Source organism: Drosophila pseudoobscura, chromosome X (assembly GCF_009870125.1).
Source record: "Drosophila pseudoobscura strain MV-25-SWS-2005 chromosome X, UCI_Dpse_MV25, whole genome shotgun sequence".
In the NCBI taxonomy this organism is placed as follows: Eukaryota; Metazoa; Arthropoda; class Insecta; order Diptera; family Drosophilidae; genus Drosophila; species Drosophila pseudoobscura.
This window is the reverse complement of record NC_046683.1, coordinates 64,306,469-64,321,501: the sequence shown is the minus strand read 5'-3', so window position 1 is coordinate 64,321,501 and position 15,033 is coordinate 64,306,469. Positions and strand designations below refer to the sequence as shown.

General features: G+C 51.9%; 3 protein-coding genes across 6 annotated transcripts; all 3 read right to left on the bottom strand.

The window, feature by feature from the left end:
- Window positions 1-86: 86 nt before the first annotated feature.
- Window positions 87-854, bottom strand: LOC6900162 (cuticlin-2). Its single transcript, XM_002135465.3, has 2 exons — window positions 677-854; window positions 87-609 (listed from the first exon to the last, which is right to left on the bottom strand). The coding sequence occupies exons 1-2, from the start codon at window positions 686-688 to the stop codon at window positions 157-159; spliced, it is 465 nt and encodes a 154-aa protein (XP_002135501.2). The 5' UTR covers window positions 689-854; the 3' UTR covers window positions 87-156.
- Window positions 855-2,126: 1,272 nt separating this feature from the next.
- LOC117184467 (uncharacterized) lies at window positions 2,127-3,276 on the bottom strand. Its single transcript, XM_033382190.1, has one exon. It carries the CDS (start codon window positions 3,244-3,246, stop codon window positions 2,830-2,832), a length of 417 nt encoding a protein of 138 aa, XP_033238081.1. The 5' UTR covers window positions 3,247-3,276; the 3' UTR covers window positions 2,127-2,829.
- Dab (DAB adaptor protein) lies at window positions 3,257-13,615 on the bottom strand. Of its 4 annotated transcripts, none has more exons than XM_033382186.1 (9): window positions 11,928-12,595; window positions 11,178-11,824; window positions 10,493-11,126; window positions 9,325-9,591; window positions 5,865-9,141; window positions 5,687-5,784; window positions 4,801-5,613; window positions 4,605-4,734; window positions 3,257-4,513 (listed from the first exon to the last, which is right to left on the bottom strand). In XM_033382186.1, the coding sequence occupies exons 1-9, from the start codon at window positions 12,046-12,048 to the stop codon at window positions 3,283-3,285; spliced, it is 7,218 nt and encodes a 2,405-aa protein (XP_033238077.1). In that variant the 5' UTR covers window positions 12,049-12,595; the 3' UTR covers window positions 3,257-3,282. The 4 variants fall into 4 exon arrangements, with proteins under 4 accessions (XP_033238077.1, XP_033238078.1, XP_033238080.1 ...); XM_033382187.1 differs by having other exon boundaries at window positions 5,865-8,805; XM_033382189.1 differs by lacking the exons at window positions 9,325-9,591; window positions 11,928-12,595 and adding an exon at window positions 12,841-13,615 and having other exon boundaries at window positions 5,865-8,805.
- Window positions 13,616-15,033: the final 1,418 nt, after the last annotated feature.

The window sequence follows — 15,033 nt, the reverse complement described above, 5'->3', positions numbered from 1 at the left end:
GTGATGACTGTACTGTTGGCCAAGGGCCAGAAAGCCGCGACCAAACCAAAGGCAAACGTGGGCCTGCTCTTGACACCATTGTGGAATGTGGTTAACCATTTTGTACTTTTATTTCTTACGGGGGAAATCTATGAAATGGAAATGAGTTTTACCAGGTTAAAAGAAGAATGGGCCTGGAGCAATCAATCGTGCGGGCTGGATCGAGAATCGAGAAGCTGGAAATGGTGGAGCATTCAGAGCAGCAACTCCCGCAGGACCAGCGGCCAGGAGACGTCCGGCAGCAGGCGGACCGAAGGCGGCATTGAACTGATTGAAGTAATCCAAACGCTGACTGCTAGAGACAGCCAAAGGAGCAGCACCCAGAGGAGCATTAACCAAAGGAGCAGCAGCACCAAATGGAGCCCCAGGAAAAGCAGCGGCTCCAAAGGGGACACCAACAAAAGAAGCGGCGCCACCAAACGGTCCATTTGTGTAGGCAGCAAAGGGAGCAGCAGCAGATCCAGGAAACACGCCAAACGGAGAGCCAGACGCTGCGGGAAACACTGCAGGACCCACGGCTGGCATTGCTCCGGCACAGGCCACCATCAAACCCAGCGACAGTATCACCAACTGTGGAGGCAGAGAAGGAAGCCTTTAAGTTCTAGCCGGTGGATTCCGATGACAAAATCCAACTCACCATTTGCTGCATTTTGATTTACTTCTTCTGCGTCTGTGAGCACGAACTGAATTATGTCTGGGACTCAATCGATGGCTCGGTTTTATAGTTGGCCAGAGCTTCAGACCGCGGAGGAGACCAGAGAGCTGGCTAATTGCCGCTCCAAATTGTCACACATTTGGCTACGAAAATGGGCCCAAAATTACATACATGCCCTGGCAAAGAGGTAACAAAATTTGCATACGATCTGATATGGCTATACGCGTTGTGTTACGACATTCGGATGTGGATTTTTACAGATATTGGGGTTTGTGGGTGAACAAAGATATGGTGTGAAAAGTGGGAGAATTATCAGAAAGATGTGCAAGAGAATTTTCATTCATTCCTGAATCAATCAGAATATTATGTAAATCCAAAATAACAAGCTGACCGGGAAAAGCATTTGCCACAGCACTATTGCCGTGAACTATTCGGATTCATGAATTCAATGAGCGCAAGATTTCAGGAACAGGTTTGAATCTGGATCTGTGCCAATGAGCAAGCCATTCAACGGTTCCGGAGGTGTTTCAATTATAGCTCGTTGTACTTTTTCCCGATGTACTTTATACCACGTTGTGACTCAGTTTGAATTTAAGCGCATGACAATGTTAACATTCCTGGTCCACAGCACTAATCATTAATTTTGAATGAGCGGAATATTCAATATCTGGTTCGTACTCGAATGCCAGACGAAGAAAAGAAGCGAGTTTACCTCGTGCTTTTTGTGATTGAGATTCACCCAAGTGCGACATGCTCACACGCACATTTTTGATATCTTGTTGTATTCGTTCGCATGTTCTTTCTACTCTACCATTTCTCATGTTTCTTGCTTTATTCGTTCAACCACAAACACCAGGACAGGAGATTCTTCTGTATGAGATACGATGCTTTGAGCATCGCTGGAACTATGTGGATCCCTGAGGGAATTCAATGATTTGTAGCTTGAGATCTTCTAGCTATTTCCACAGCAACAAAAAATGCAAAGGAACTTGAAGAGTACCAGGAACTATTAGAAAGATACTACGAGAATATTTGATACTCTTTCGTTCCTTCTAAGAGAATTATCGTAAATGGCTTCTACTCGTATGATCTTCCATACGTTTAATAGAAATAGAAATCATCTATCATTGTAACTGTTTAACGATTCTTCAATCCTGATAGCGCTTATCCGAATCATTGTCGCGTGACATGCCACAGTGCCCCTCGGTCGGGATACGCATGTAGCAAGCGTTGGCTTCTCACCAATTCAACAGTTACATTTAGACGCAGTAGAGAGGTTGATAATAATAATAACTATTATATTCGTATAATTGCATTACATATAAGTATGTATTAATATTAATATTAATATTAATTATGGTTTAGTATAATATGTACGATATAGCTGCTTAGGGGTTCCTGGGGGGAAGGACTTGCTTGATCGTTCAGTTTGTTGTCAGTTTGTTCGTTCAGTTACGTATAAATATGTGTGTGTGTGTATATATGTATGTAGGATATCATATATTAAAAAAAACCCTTCTGATGTGCCAAATCGAGTGGACATCAAACTAATTTTAGTCGTTTGTTAGTTATTTAACTAGACACTCAATCGAATCATACGATTTATACATATATGTACGAGTATGATGTATAGGATCGTATTATTTCTATATCCTATATGCACTTTGGATAAACTTTATACGAAGGGGAGGGGGCTAAGGGGGATTAAAGGTTTAACGGCTAGACATTTAGCATAGGCATTTGTTTAGTTGCTTTTCGTTAGTAAATCCATCGATTTATTGATGATTAAAGTGCTTCCTCTGAGTATTCTGCAATTTGTTCGCTTTTTTTTGTTTGTTGGAGGGGGAGGGGCGTAGGGGCGGTTGTTTCTGGGAGGAGTAACATTAACAAACGTTTTCGTTTTTTATATACAATCTCTGGCGGGGCATGGGGGCCCGGGGCATGGGGAGTGAGCCTCAAAGCATAATCCCTAGAGGGAAGGGAAAGACTCTAGCGAGATTACAATATTTCTGTATGGCAATTGGGAGTTTTTTGACTAGATATATAGCATGTGTGTGTGTGTGTGAGTGTGTGCGCGGATAGATATATCGTTACTGGCGATGCTCCTACTCCTCCCTCTACTCCTCCTCCTCCTCCTACCACAGCACATCGTAGTCGAGGACATGCTCCGAGGAGGCAATAATCATCACCTTTACAATATCATCCACGGCACGGGTTACCCTCCACTTTTTGGGATTCCTCAGCACTTGCAATGGCGTGGGCTTGCTTTTGGGCGGATCCTCCTTGGGCTCATGCTCATGCCAGGGACTCGTCGAAGTGGCTGTCGTCTTCATCTCCGGCAGGGAAGGCATACCTCGGCGTAGGGCATTGAGGCGCTGCTCCTGGTAGTAATTGTTGAGATTCGTTAGGTAGCAAAAGTCCGAGTCATTGACCACATCGATCTCTGCATAATTGTGACCATCGATGCTGTCCCGCTCTGGCTCTCGCTCCCGTTCCTGCTCCCGCTCCTGCTCCTGCTCCACGCCAAGTCCCAGACCCAAGCCTGGTCCCATCTTCGGGGCCGTGGCCTGGGCAAAGAGTTGATCAAATCACATATTTTCATCGAATTTCGCAAAGTTCTCATTCTCGTTCCATTGGAATTTATTGTTCGCAGTGGCTGCGGCCTCTCCATCATTGTCCTTCTGCTGGTCCTGGTCGGGTGACTTGAAGAACTCATCATCCTCGAAGGGATCCTCTTGCTTTTTGGCAAATATATTAACAGATTCCGATTTCTTGATGAGCTCCTGCCGCTGTTGCAGCTTTGTGGTGCGCATATTTTGTTTTCTGGTCAAAGCAACAGATCCTCCAGCGGCTGTTGTGGCGCCACCTCCTCCTGCACTCGTCTGCTCCTTTTCAAAGTCAAACGAGGCCTTGGCAAAATCGTCCTCGAAGGCAGCATCATCGAACTGCGAGATCTTGACGTTATCATCGAATCGCAGCTTTTGGGTTATGGGTGGCGTTGAGGTCGCCGGAGGATCCATCTCGAAGTGCTCCCTCTTCTCGCCGCCCTTCTCCGAAAAGTCATTGGAGAAGCGAAACAGAGACTTGGAGCCGCCACTGGCCACGCTTCCACCCGAGATGGGGCCCGCGGGCGTTGAATTACAGCTGGAGGCCGTGCCAGCGGGCGCTGGCGGTGGGGAGCTCTGGTTGAAGTCCGATTCGAAGCCATCGTCAAAGTTAAACTTGCCACCGCCACCGCCAACGCCTGCAGAGGACTCCCCGCCGCTGCCCAGCATGCCGCTGCTCATCAATCCGGCGGGCGTGCTGCTGGCATTCGATCGGGGCGTCGGTGTGGGCGTCTGCTCGTAGCTATCCACAAAGCCATAGTCACTGTTGACCCCCGGGGGGGCTACGGCACCTCCGCCGCCGCGAGAACGATTCTGCGTTGACTGCAGCTTCGACAGCGTTGGATGTCGCTCCATTTGACGGCGCTCGCTCTCCAGCATTCGCTGATGCATCTCGTGGCGCCTGCGATTCAATCGCTCGAACTTATCCTCATCCGTGGGCGGCTCATCATCCGCATAATCCTCATCATCGTCATCGTCGTCGTCGGCCACATCGTCATCGTCCACATCCACATCTTTGCGCTGCTGCATCTGCTTCTGCAGCTGCTGCTGATGGCTGCTCATATAATCGTAGTTATCCCGAATGCCACGCCCACTGCCGCCCACATATCGAGGGGGTGGAGGATTCACAATCGAGGAGGAGCCAGAGCCAGGGCCAGGGCCGCCAACAGAGGCCAAGTCTTTGGCACTGCGTGCACGAGTTTTCTTGCGGAATCTAAAGGGAGATAGAATCATATGTTTTTAGGCCTTCTCTCTCTCTCTCTCTCTCTCTCTCTCTGTCTCTGTCTCTGTCTCTGTCTTGTTACCTTCTCTCTTTTTCCCCATCGGAGGGCGTCTGTCCCAAGGCCACGGCCCGACGACTCTCCGCCAGACGTCGCTCTGTCTCGGCAGCACTTGCCGGACGCTTCCAGGACTTTTGGCCAGGCAAAGCAGGTTCTGCAAAATGGAAATTAAACGATTCTATGAGCCGCGATGAACGAAAGCCTTGGGGAAGGGACGTACCCTCGCCATCCCAGGGACTGGAGCCACTGCTCTTGCGCAGTCGCTGGGAACCGCCAACGCCGCCGCCTCCTCCTCCGCCGATGGGCAGCACCACGTCGGCTCCCAGCTGACTTGGACGCTGCAGACTCCTCACCGATGCCCGCTCGCGCTGCTGGAAGTCCTGCTCCGAGTCCTGTTCGTAGTCAATGTCCCCGCTGATGCGCAGCTTCCCCGAGGTGGTGGTGGGCTTCCTCAGGGAACGCGTCTTCATTTGCTCGCGATCCCGTTCGCCCCTGTCGCGCTCTCGGTCCACGCCGCCACGATACTCGTCGCGGCTGTCGAGGCTTCCGTAGACATCGTTGCCGCTGCCAAAGCTACGTCTGCGCCGCGTGGCGCTCTCAAAGGACTCCAGGCTCTCGCGATCGAAGGACTTGCGATCCCTGTCCCTGTCCCGCTCCCTCTCCCTCTCGTACAGATAGTCGCCTCCTCCTCCGCCGCGGCCACTCGATTTGTAGGCCATGGGCGAGCGTCCACCGCGCTGCTCCTCGTACACGTTCTCGTAGTCAAAGTCGTAGCTGGGACGCGCATAGTCCCTGTACTCGCGCTCCCTTTCACGCTCTCGATCGCGGTCCCGCTCTCGCTCCCCCCGATACTTGCTCCGCAGCTGCTGCTGCTGCTGCTGTCCGCCCCGCTTGTCCGCGTACATGGGCGGCCCATAGCTGGAGCGCTCGTAGGCGCTGCGCTCAAACGATCGGCCACTCGACCGCACTCCTTGTTCGATTTCCTGCGGCGACCAGGTGTGATGTGTGGGATGGTGATACCAACTGGGAGAATCTATAAGGGGAGGGGAGAGGAGCGGAAAAGGTTAAGGAGGATACAGGAAGAACCCTCACAGACGGAGACTCACCCAGATCAAAGTTATCCCTGCTGCGGGAGAGGCCATGCTTGAACTTCCTTTGCTGCAGCTGCTCTCTTTCCCTGCGGGCCATCAGCTCTGCATCGTAGCTGTGCCAAAGAAAAGGAAAAGGAATAGGAGATGCCATCAGTAATCCGCAAGGAAAAGGCATCGATTGCCCCGCACTCACTCGTAGTCCTCATCGCAAGAGTTCATTCTTCTGGCATGCCTCATATAGTAACCATGACGATCCGTTTGCGGCTGTACCGGCGGATGTGGCATTTGCTGCCGTCTCTTCAGATACTCTGGCGTCTCGTCGTCCCAAGGACTCAGATCCCTCGACGAGGACGAAGTCTGGTGGCGCTCCTTCTTGGCCCAACGGCGCTGCTGCTTCGACCAGCCGTCATCGCGGGGATCCGAGCTGCACGGCGACTCTGCGGTGTCCTGCTGCGAGGTATTGGAGGCAGGCGGCGGCGGCGGTGGCAGCGTGAGGCGTGCCTTGCCCTTGCCCGTGGCCTTGGGGGAGTCAAAGGTGGCCCACGATTGTTTCTCTCTTTCGCGATCGCGATCGCGCTCACGTTCTCGTTCGCTCATCATCTGCTTGGTGGCGGTGTCTATCAGCTGAGAGACGGCCGACAGATGCGATGGCACGGGCGAGGGCTGCAGTGCAGCTGGCGATTGTGATTTCTGTAGCGGAATGGGCGAAGTGCTGACATCGTTGAACTGCTGCTGCGAGGGCGTGTGCACGCCCAGACTCTGCGCTCCTCTGGAGGGTGCCGCCGAGGAGGTGGCCGGAGAGAGGCGCTCCCGCGAGTCCAGCGACAGATTGGAGATGGCTCGATGCATCAGCTCATCGATTTCGATGTCATCTTTCGCACTGCCACTGCCACTGCCGCCTCCCGGGGGGGCCGTCAGCACAGACAGGAACTTGTGGTCCTGCTTGGGACAGCGGAGAGGCAGCGGCACGGAGGAGGATTCCTCCTCCAAAAGAGAAGCGGGAACCACTGCATCCAGCTGCTGTGTGGAGGTGGACAGCTTCTCGTACTGATCCTGTCCGCTCACCGGCTCTTCCCCGTCCTTTTCGTTGCTGTCCATGCTGCTCTCTCCCCCCGCATCTGCATCCTCGTCCTCGTCATCGTCGTCCACGGTCAGGGCAGAGGACGAGGGCTCTGCGGGGAAGCCGCGACTGTCCACAAGGCCGTGCCGATCCTGCGGATGCTGCTGCTCGGCGAGTGGCAGGTCCATGATCTGCCGCAGGTCCTGATCCTCGTTGAATTCGTCACTGAATTCGGGAAAGTCCTGTAGCAGATCCTTCTCCGGCGGCGCCTTGGGGGCCTGCGCCTGCGCCGGCGGCTGCGGCTTGTCGAAGAGATTCTCCACCAGAATGATGTCCCTGAGGGCCGCGTAGCGATCCTTGGCCTGGGCCACCACTTCGGTGATTTTTGTGTCGATCTTTGGCAGCGGCGGCGGCGGGGCAGACGGTGGTGCGGTTCTCGTGCCAATGGAATCGATCAGCGGAATCTCCGTGTGCTCCTCCAAGCCCAGGCCCAGGGAGGACGCCTCTGGCGCCGCCTCCTGCTCGTCGACGGGCGGCGGCGTGAGATCCCCCATGAGATCCGTTTCCTGCTGCTGCTGTTGCAGCTCCTGGTCGATGATCTCGCGAAAGACCGCATAGCGATCCGCCGAGGGCACACCCACCGCTGCAGCCGCCGCCGGTATCGGAGCCTCGTTGAAATTCGCAAAGTTCGCCTCAAAAATGGGCGCCTCCTTGGGCGGCGAGGCCACTCGCGCCGTTGCTTCGTCCTCGCCAAAGGTGTCGTCAAAGGAGGCCACAAAGGATGTTTGCTGATCGAAGCTCACCTTGAAGACCGCCGCAGAGGATGGGGCTGTGGCGCTGGCGGCGACTGTGGCTGGTGGTGGGGCAACAGGAGCCGGAGCCGCGGGGGCGGCCAGGGATTGGCTGGTCTTCTCGCTGGACGACAAGTACTCCGATAGGTAGGACGTCAGCTGCACAAGGGTCATTGTGCTCAGCTTTGTGGCGGGAACATTCAGCTTCACGGCCAGATCATCCATGCCCAAAGTGAGCAGCTGCGTCAGCGTGATGTCAGGAGCCAGAGCGGGGCCCGCCGGGCCCTCGTGGGCTACTGCCTGCGCCAGGATCTCCGCCTTGTTCTCGTAAATGTCCTGCGGCCTTCCCAGCGATTGCTGCCGCTGGGGACGCGCCCTTGCCGTGGACGATGCTGCTGCCGATGATGCCTGATTCGGAGGCGGCAGCAGTGGTGGCGGCGGTCCCAGCGGCATCATATAGTCATCGTCCGTCTGATGGGGCTTCCTTGGGCGGCCGGGACCTGGAAAGCAGGCATCCGTGCGTCCCACGCGACGCGAGGGCAATGGAATCGGCGGCGCATCCGGCAGGGAGTGCGCGAGGGTGCGTCGCGTCGAAGAGGAACTGCTGTTCAGATACTCATACCGACCGGCAGTCGGCGGAGCGGGACTCGGCCGGATTACCAGGTCGCTGAACTGTTTCTTGGGCGGCAGAGGCGGTGGCCCAGAACAGGGGGCCGAGTCCGGACGAGGCGGGGGCTCCGGGGCAGCCTCCGTTTCGCTGAGGGAATCGCTCTCCTGCAGGCGCCGCATATTGACGCTGGAGCCGATCTCCGAGGAGGAGGAGTCGCCGCGCTTGGAGAAGCCCCTCGCCTGGCCAAACAGATGCGGCATCTTCTTGTTGCTGATGCTGGAGATGACATCCAGGGGGCCCCCTCCTCCGCCTCCGCCCAGAGGATTGGGCAGCGAGGAGGCGGAGACAGTGGGCCGATTCCTCACGGTGCTCATCTGCTGCTCCCCTTTCTCCGGGGGAAGCTGCACTTGAAGCGGTCCATTGAAAGCGTTGCTCCTGGCCCCATCGGGTGCAACTGGGAGTGCGGCGGCCACTGCCACTGCCACGGGGGCAGGTGCATCGAACTCGAAGGCATCCAGCTTGGCGAAGAGATCACCCTCCTGGAAGGGATCCGGGTCGCTCTTCTTGCGCGTCGGCGAGAACGGATCGGTGTCGCGGGGCAGCAGCACCGGATTCGCCGTCTCCTGACGATCCTCCAGCGTCGTCGTCGCATTGATGGAGGACGGCAGCGGTTCTGTGGTATAATAGGTGGACCCACAGGTGGGGGGATAAGTGGGTATTGGCGGTGGTGGTGGATTAGTGAGGGGCGATCTTCTAAGCAAAAGTTTCAGCTTTGCGGACGAAAAGTCTTCGGCGCTGGCGGATAAAATGGGAAAAGATAGAACGGACGTGGGAATGGGAGCAGGAATGGAGGTGGGATGGGTTGCGGGTTTGGCTGTGGGTGCGGGAACGGGAGCGGAAGCGGCGCTGGAGCTGGTTAGTAGCAGGTGGTGATGGTGGTGCTGCTGGTGGCTGCCGCCCAAGCGGCCGCTGGTGGCTGCAGCGGTGGTTAGTAGCGGATCGGAATTCCCTGCGGCGGTGCAAGTGCATTGATTAGAGTTATTCTGTGGCTGTGACTGTGGCTGTGACTGTGACTGTGGCTGTGACTGTGCCTGTGACTGTTGCTGGTGCGGTGGATCGGTGGTGGTGGTGGTGGTGGTGGTGATGGTAGTGTTGGATGCTAGTGTTTGATGGTGGTGGTGTTGGTTAGTACCTGCTGTGATGTTAGTAGCTGCTGTGGTGGTGGTCATGGTAGCGATGGCAGTGGTGCTGCTGGCACCACCCGCACCCGCACCCGGACCCGTCTCCTCTTCCGTGGAAAAGAGACTGCCGGTGTCCAAACCCAAACCGACGGCACCCGCACCACTGAGCTCCTTGAGCAGCTTCTTGGGTGGATTCTTAAGCTCTTGGAAGAAGTATTTCTTATCGACATACGGCCGGGTGCGACCGGTGCCCAGCGGATCCAGATCCGTGAATGCATCTGCAGCAGTAGCATAATGGAATAACACAGAGAAAACGGATGGAATACAGACAGAGGCAGAGAGAGTGCATCTCGAATGCACTGGGAGGCACGAGACGCCTCCTCCTCCTCCTCCCCGAATGGAAGAAGGCAGACAAATCATAATCTTTGAGAGGGGAAGATCTACGGTGTCGGAAAACAAAATCAAAAAAGTGGTTTGGGAACACAAAAGATCTATGAAAAGAAATCACAGAGAAGGTAACTCTATCCTGCCTCTTCTGCTGCACGGTTTAAGGTTAGTTTTGGCGGGATACAAGGATACTCGTATGGAGCCACGGAAAGAGCTGCCTGTGCGACGATAGTGGAGATAAAAGGGATCATATATGTATGTGTACAGGCTAAAAGGAGGAAAGAAGAACTTAAACCAAGGATTTCAATCATTTTTGAATACATCTGTGAACGAAACAAAGGCCTGGCAAGAACCTAAACTAAAGATTTCGATCAATTCTTTGTGGTTCGAGAATCGTACATCTTTGATCTACGAAATGCATCTTTGACAGAGAGACAGAGAAAAGGTGACAGATCTAACCTTTAACCTACTCTACGAAAAACCTAAAGTTAAATCCGATCTATGGGGAAGAGAAAAGCTGCCAGACGCACGGCAGCCCATAGATTAAGTTTCAGTTCAATTGATTTGACCCTTGAATTCTTTCCGATTGTGGCGTTCCCTTTTGTGGCGGCATGCCATCGCTTGCGAGTACAGCTTCTGCCCATTACAGCCACTCCCATCGTGCCTCACAGACAGCTCTTTCATCACTTTCAATGGGGATGACGACATACAAATCCTACAACAAAGCAGAGGAGAGACACTCTCCTCTCCTCTCGCTCTCTCTCTCTCTCTCTTCTCTCTTTTGGGACTCACCCAGCGACATGATTGCTGGCTCCTCTGCTGTTGCTGTTGCTGTGCCCGTAAGGCCCGCAAGTCCGCCCATGTCGAGATCCGCCAGAGATGCAGCTGCCGTAGCGGACATTTCCGTCAACTGTTGCGTGGGCGTGGCCGTGGATTCGCTGGCCGCCAGAGGAGCCATCGACAGGACAGCGGCCACCACATTGGTGGTGTCAAAGACATCGTTCTGCTGGTCCAACTCGTGCAGCCAGCTGTCGTCGTCATTGTCCACGCCGGAGGCCTGACTGGCAACGCCCGGGGCTGGGGAGGAACGCACCCCGGCAGGAGGAGGCGAGAGGATGGCATCCAGGGCGGCAGCAGACTCGGGTGTCTTCTGGGGCTTGTGTCGGTTGCGGCCCGATTCGGGCGGCGGCGGCAAGATGCTGTACGATGGCACACAGATGAAGGAGTCCCCGAAGGGATCGTCCTCGCTGGCGGATTTGGCCAGGCTGCCGGGATGCCCGCCGCCGCCGACGCCACCTCCGCCGCTGGAGGGATGGTGCATGCCCGGCTCGCTGGGCGTAATCCTCTCCATTTGGGTGATGCCGCGCTGCAGGGAGGTCAACTCCTGCTCCAGATCCACCAGATCCGCCACAGATTCGGGAGAGATCTACAATAGCGAGGCAGATTAGTAGAGATCATGGACATATGGAGTGGTTACTTCTTTGGCTGCTGCTCCCGAGGTCTTGGCCACGTCCAGATTGACGCCCAGTCGCGCGGTTCCGTTCGAGTAGGCATCCTGACCGCAGAGGGAGCTCAGGGTGAGGGAGTGGCCGCCACTGGCGAGGTCTGCATGACCCGCTGCTCCAGCTCTCAGTGCGGATAAGGAGGCCAGCTGGCTGGCGTGCTCATGCAGGGACTTGCCCTGGATCTGCTGGCGGGCCATCTCGATCTCCTTCTTCTTCAGCTCGAAGACAACCTGAAAGAGGTCGCGCATGGCCAGCACCACCTGGCTGGCCGCCTTGTCCGTCTTGATGCCAAAGAACCGATGCCCGCTGTCCGGCGAGCCAAAGATGTAGCCGAAGGCCCGCGAATCGGTCATGTCTTGGGCGATGAAGGATATCTTGTGCACCGGATGGTGATACAGCGAGTCGCCTGTTTTCTCGTCCCGCAGCCTCAGCCCGTCGATCGTCACATGGATGGTTATCCGTTGCTTGTGCTCCCCCGCCGCACGGATGGCCATCTTGAGGTCCTGCAACGCCTCCTGGCACATGCGATCGCCCCGGGCCTCGCCCACCTCCAATATTCCAATGAGTTTGGCCTTGAATTGAACGCCATCGCCGAAAAATCGTCCCGGATCATTGCGATCTGGAAAATAGAATGCGCACAAGCGTATACATATATAAGTCACGTGTGTGTGTGTGTGTTTGTATGCGATTCAGATTTTTGTTTGCTTTTTTTTTGCGCTAACGTTTTGCGTAATTTGTTTCCTCTGCCGCGCTGCTGCTGTGGCTGCTGCCGACGCCGAAGGTACTGGCCAGAGAGAGATTCGAGGAGGCTGTCGACAGCTTGGAAACCAGAGATTTGACCATCTTCTCGGATCGAATCCTGAAGGAATCGCTGAGCGCACACTAACACAGCCTCACAGTCTTAGCCAGAATCTGCACGTTCGTGTGATATTCCATGGCCCACACACACACACGAAATCAAGAGCGGGAAGAATGGAATTGGACGGGACGGACGGGTGCACACAATGATTTTTCGCGACTTTATGTATGTTGTTGCCATACAATTAATTAAATTCAAAAAAACAACAATATAAAAAAAAAACAAGAGACAACAAATAACGAAGACACACACACACAGAGGCAAACGAGAAGCACCCGCCGCTACCGAAAACGATCCGTGATCATGGAATGAATGAGAGCGATTGAGAGAGCGCTGCCCAGCCGCTGTTGTTGCTTTTGGACTTTTGCCGCAATTTGTTTAACAAATAAACAAACACAAATTTCACTCTATTATTTTGTGATTCTCATTCAGAATGATAAAAAAACACGACAGTCTCTCAGTGTCACTCGGACGCTCTCTTTGTTGTTGTCTTGAGCATCGGCTACCACCTGCCAAGGTGCAGTCAAAAAAGGTGAGGCTCAGTCACGCTCTCCTGGGGTGCCTAATTTGGCTTGGCACTCCAATGGCCGGCTATTTTGAGAGCCCACTCTGGCAATGACGCACCCTAGGTAGAACACACCTTGCACCCACCGAGAACATTGACGGCGCAGCAGCTGCCAGGGGGACTAGGCACGTTCAAGCCGATCGATCATTCATGATCACAAGCACCATTCTCACGTTGAGTTTTTAAAGGTTATACACTCGGGACTACTCACATTTACAAGGACTCGTTTTCTTGCGCAGCGTCTGCATGGTGCTCACAAAAAGCAGATTGGCATTCGGAAGACGTCTAATGCTGATGATTGTGCCTGCTCCTTGCTAATAGGAGGGGTGAGGAATTTGAATCTTCTTCTTCCGTTCGTTACTTTCCTATCGAACGCAACTGTAAAGCTCTCGCTCTCTTTGTTTACACTTGTATTAATCGTATCCTTTGCTCTCGCACGTTTTGTTGTTATTGTGCCACTCGGCCGATACTACGCGCCGGCATTTAATCGTAGTACACACACACGAACACGTACAAGCCTCCCTCCCACCTAGCCACCCACACAAACACCGAATGTGATTATTGATTTTTCAATTGTGTGGGTGTTTTCATTTTCACTTTGCCTACTTTAAGGCGTCGCTAAAGTCCTGTAAAGCATACATAATGGCAGCATGATTTTTAAATTTGAGTTCTCCCCACTAATTGGAAAATGTCCCTGTCTAACCACAAAAATTCGCCAGAGAACAAAGACACACTGAAACACTATCGTTTTTGCTGGTGAAAACCACACTTTTTGAGATATTTCCACTAGGAACCTTAAGCACACACGCCCGGCTTACTAACTAATCATTTGCTTTAAAGAATTCGCTTAAAAGAAAATTTATTCACTCCTACGCCCTGGAAGCAGGAGCAAAGGAACACACAACACACACCAAAAACAAAATTCGACTGTAAGGATACCACCGTAGGGTAAAGGTGGGTGGGCGGAGGGTGGTTGTTTTAGGGTGCTTTCTAACCCGATATCGATATCAGTATCGATTCGACATCTGACAAAGGCTCGCCGCCACAAGTAAGTTATCGGTTCATCACTTGACAAAATCTGAAATGTATAAATGATCGATAAAACTATCATTAAATAATCGGGTGGCCACATGAGCCCAGAATCGAGCAGCAATGTCCCTCAACATGGCGGATTGAGCAACATTCTGCATACCCTAGGGAAGGGATATTATAGAGTTGAGAAAATGTTTGTCTTCCAAGGCTCAGTAGGTATCAGGATCGAGATAAATATATACAAGATACTAATAATGTACTTGAATATGTCTAAAGAATATCAATTTGAGAAAAGGTCTTTATAAATCACGTTTCACCTTCATATAAAATTAACAAAATAGGGTAAACAAGGGCATACTACGGCTTACACGCAATATGGCGATCGTTTTTTTGTTGAACTTTTTCGTTTAACCCTTTTTTAGAATAAATACAATAAAAGCAAGGATTAAAAACTATCCAATCTTGTAGAAAATTTATTCATCAATGGGATAAAACTATGTGGGCATTGCTGAGAGATTTAGTTAGTCAGCATTATTCAATGGAATATCAAAATTGAGCAATATGAACGAATTTCCTTTGCCGTTTGTTTTGATTGACCTATTTCGCTACTTGTTTTTTGTTTGACTTATTTCGCTAAAACCTCTTTTTTCGCAAAATGCAATAAAAGCAATTATTAAAAATACACCAGGTAAATAGAAAATAGATTCATTAATTGTATAAAATTATGATGGCATGGCTAAATGTTCTATTTAGCTGGTTATAGTCGACGGAATATCAAAAACGAGGAATATGTAAAATAGAACTTGAGTTTTAGTATTTTTAGAATTGAATAGTATATTTTAGTATATTTGTGATGGTCGGGGGATCGGTATATTTAACGATAACTCCGCGGTTACACTGCCGCGGCCGCACGTGAGCAATACAGCTGTCAAACCATCGATAGTGGCGCCACTCGATAGTTTTGAATGAAATGAATTAAAAAATCGAATACTGTCGATAGTATCGGGCTCATATATTAATATTGAAAAAGACTTTTAACGGCTATTTTTCAAGCGAAATTAAATAAAAATTGTTCAAAAATAAACGTTTTATTCATTTTATTCCTTTTCAAAACTCAAAAACTAAGAAATATTTCAAAAATCAGTCTGAAAATATAAATTCATGACGTTTATTTTCCAAGATAAGTTCATATTTGTAAGTTCAAATTAAAACGTAAGCAACAAATGTTTCAAACATTAATCTTAGTCTATAGGAATAATTCGCTTATTATAAACCGCTTATATGCTAAAATCAGGTTCATTGGTAATCCACCAGTTGTTATTTAAAAACAAAAGTTTGTCAACGACTTTTGGCTTGAGAGGGGACCTGCGTT

What these genes read in the sequence shown, in the direction of transcription:
- LOC117184467 (XM_033382190.1), bottom strand. Translation starts at nt 3,246, where the DNA reads ATGGGACCAGGCTTGGGTCTGGGACTTGGCGTGGAGCAGGAGCAGGAG.
- Dab (XM_033382186.1), bottom strand. Translation starts at nt 12,048, where the DNA reads ATGGTCAAATCTCTGGTTTCCAAGCTGTCGACAGCCTCCTCGAATCTC. An exon ending in GGAAACAAATTACGCAAAAC is followed by an intron (nt 11,825 to 11,927) that starts GTTAGCGCAAAA and finishes TCTATTTTCCAG; the next exon opens with ATCGCAATGATCCGGGACGA. An exon ending in GCCAGCAATCATGTCGCTGG is followed by an intron (nt 9,592 to 10,492) that starts GTGAGTCCCAAA and finishes CTACTGCTGCAG; the next exon opens with ATGCATTCACGGATCTGGAT.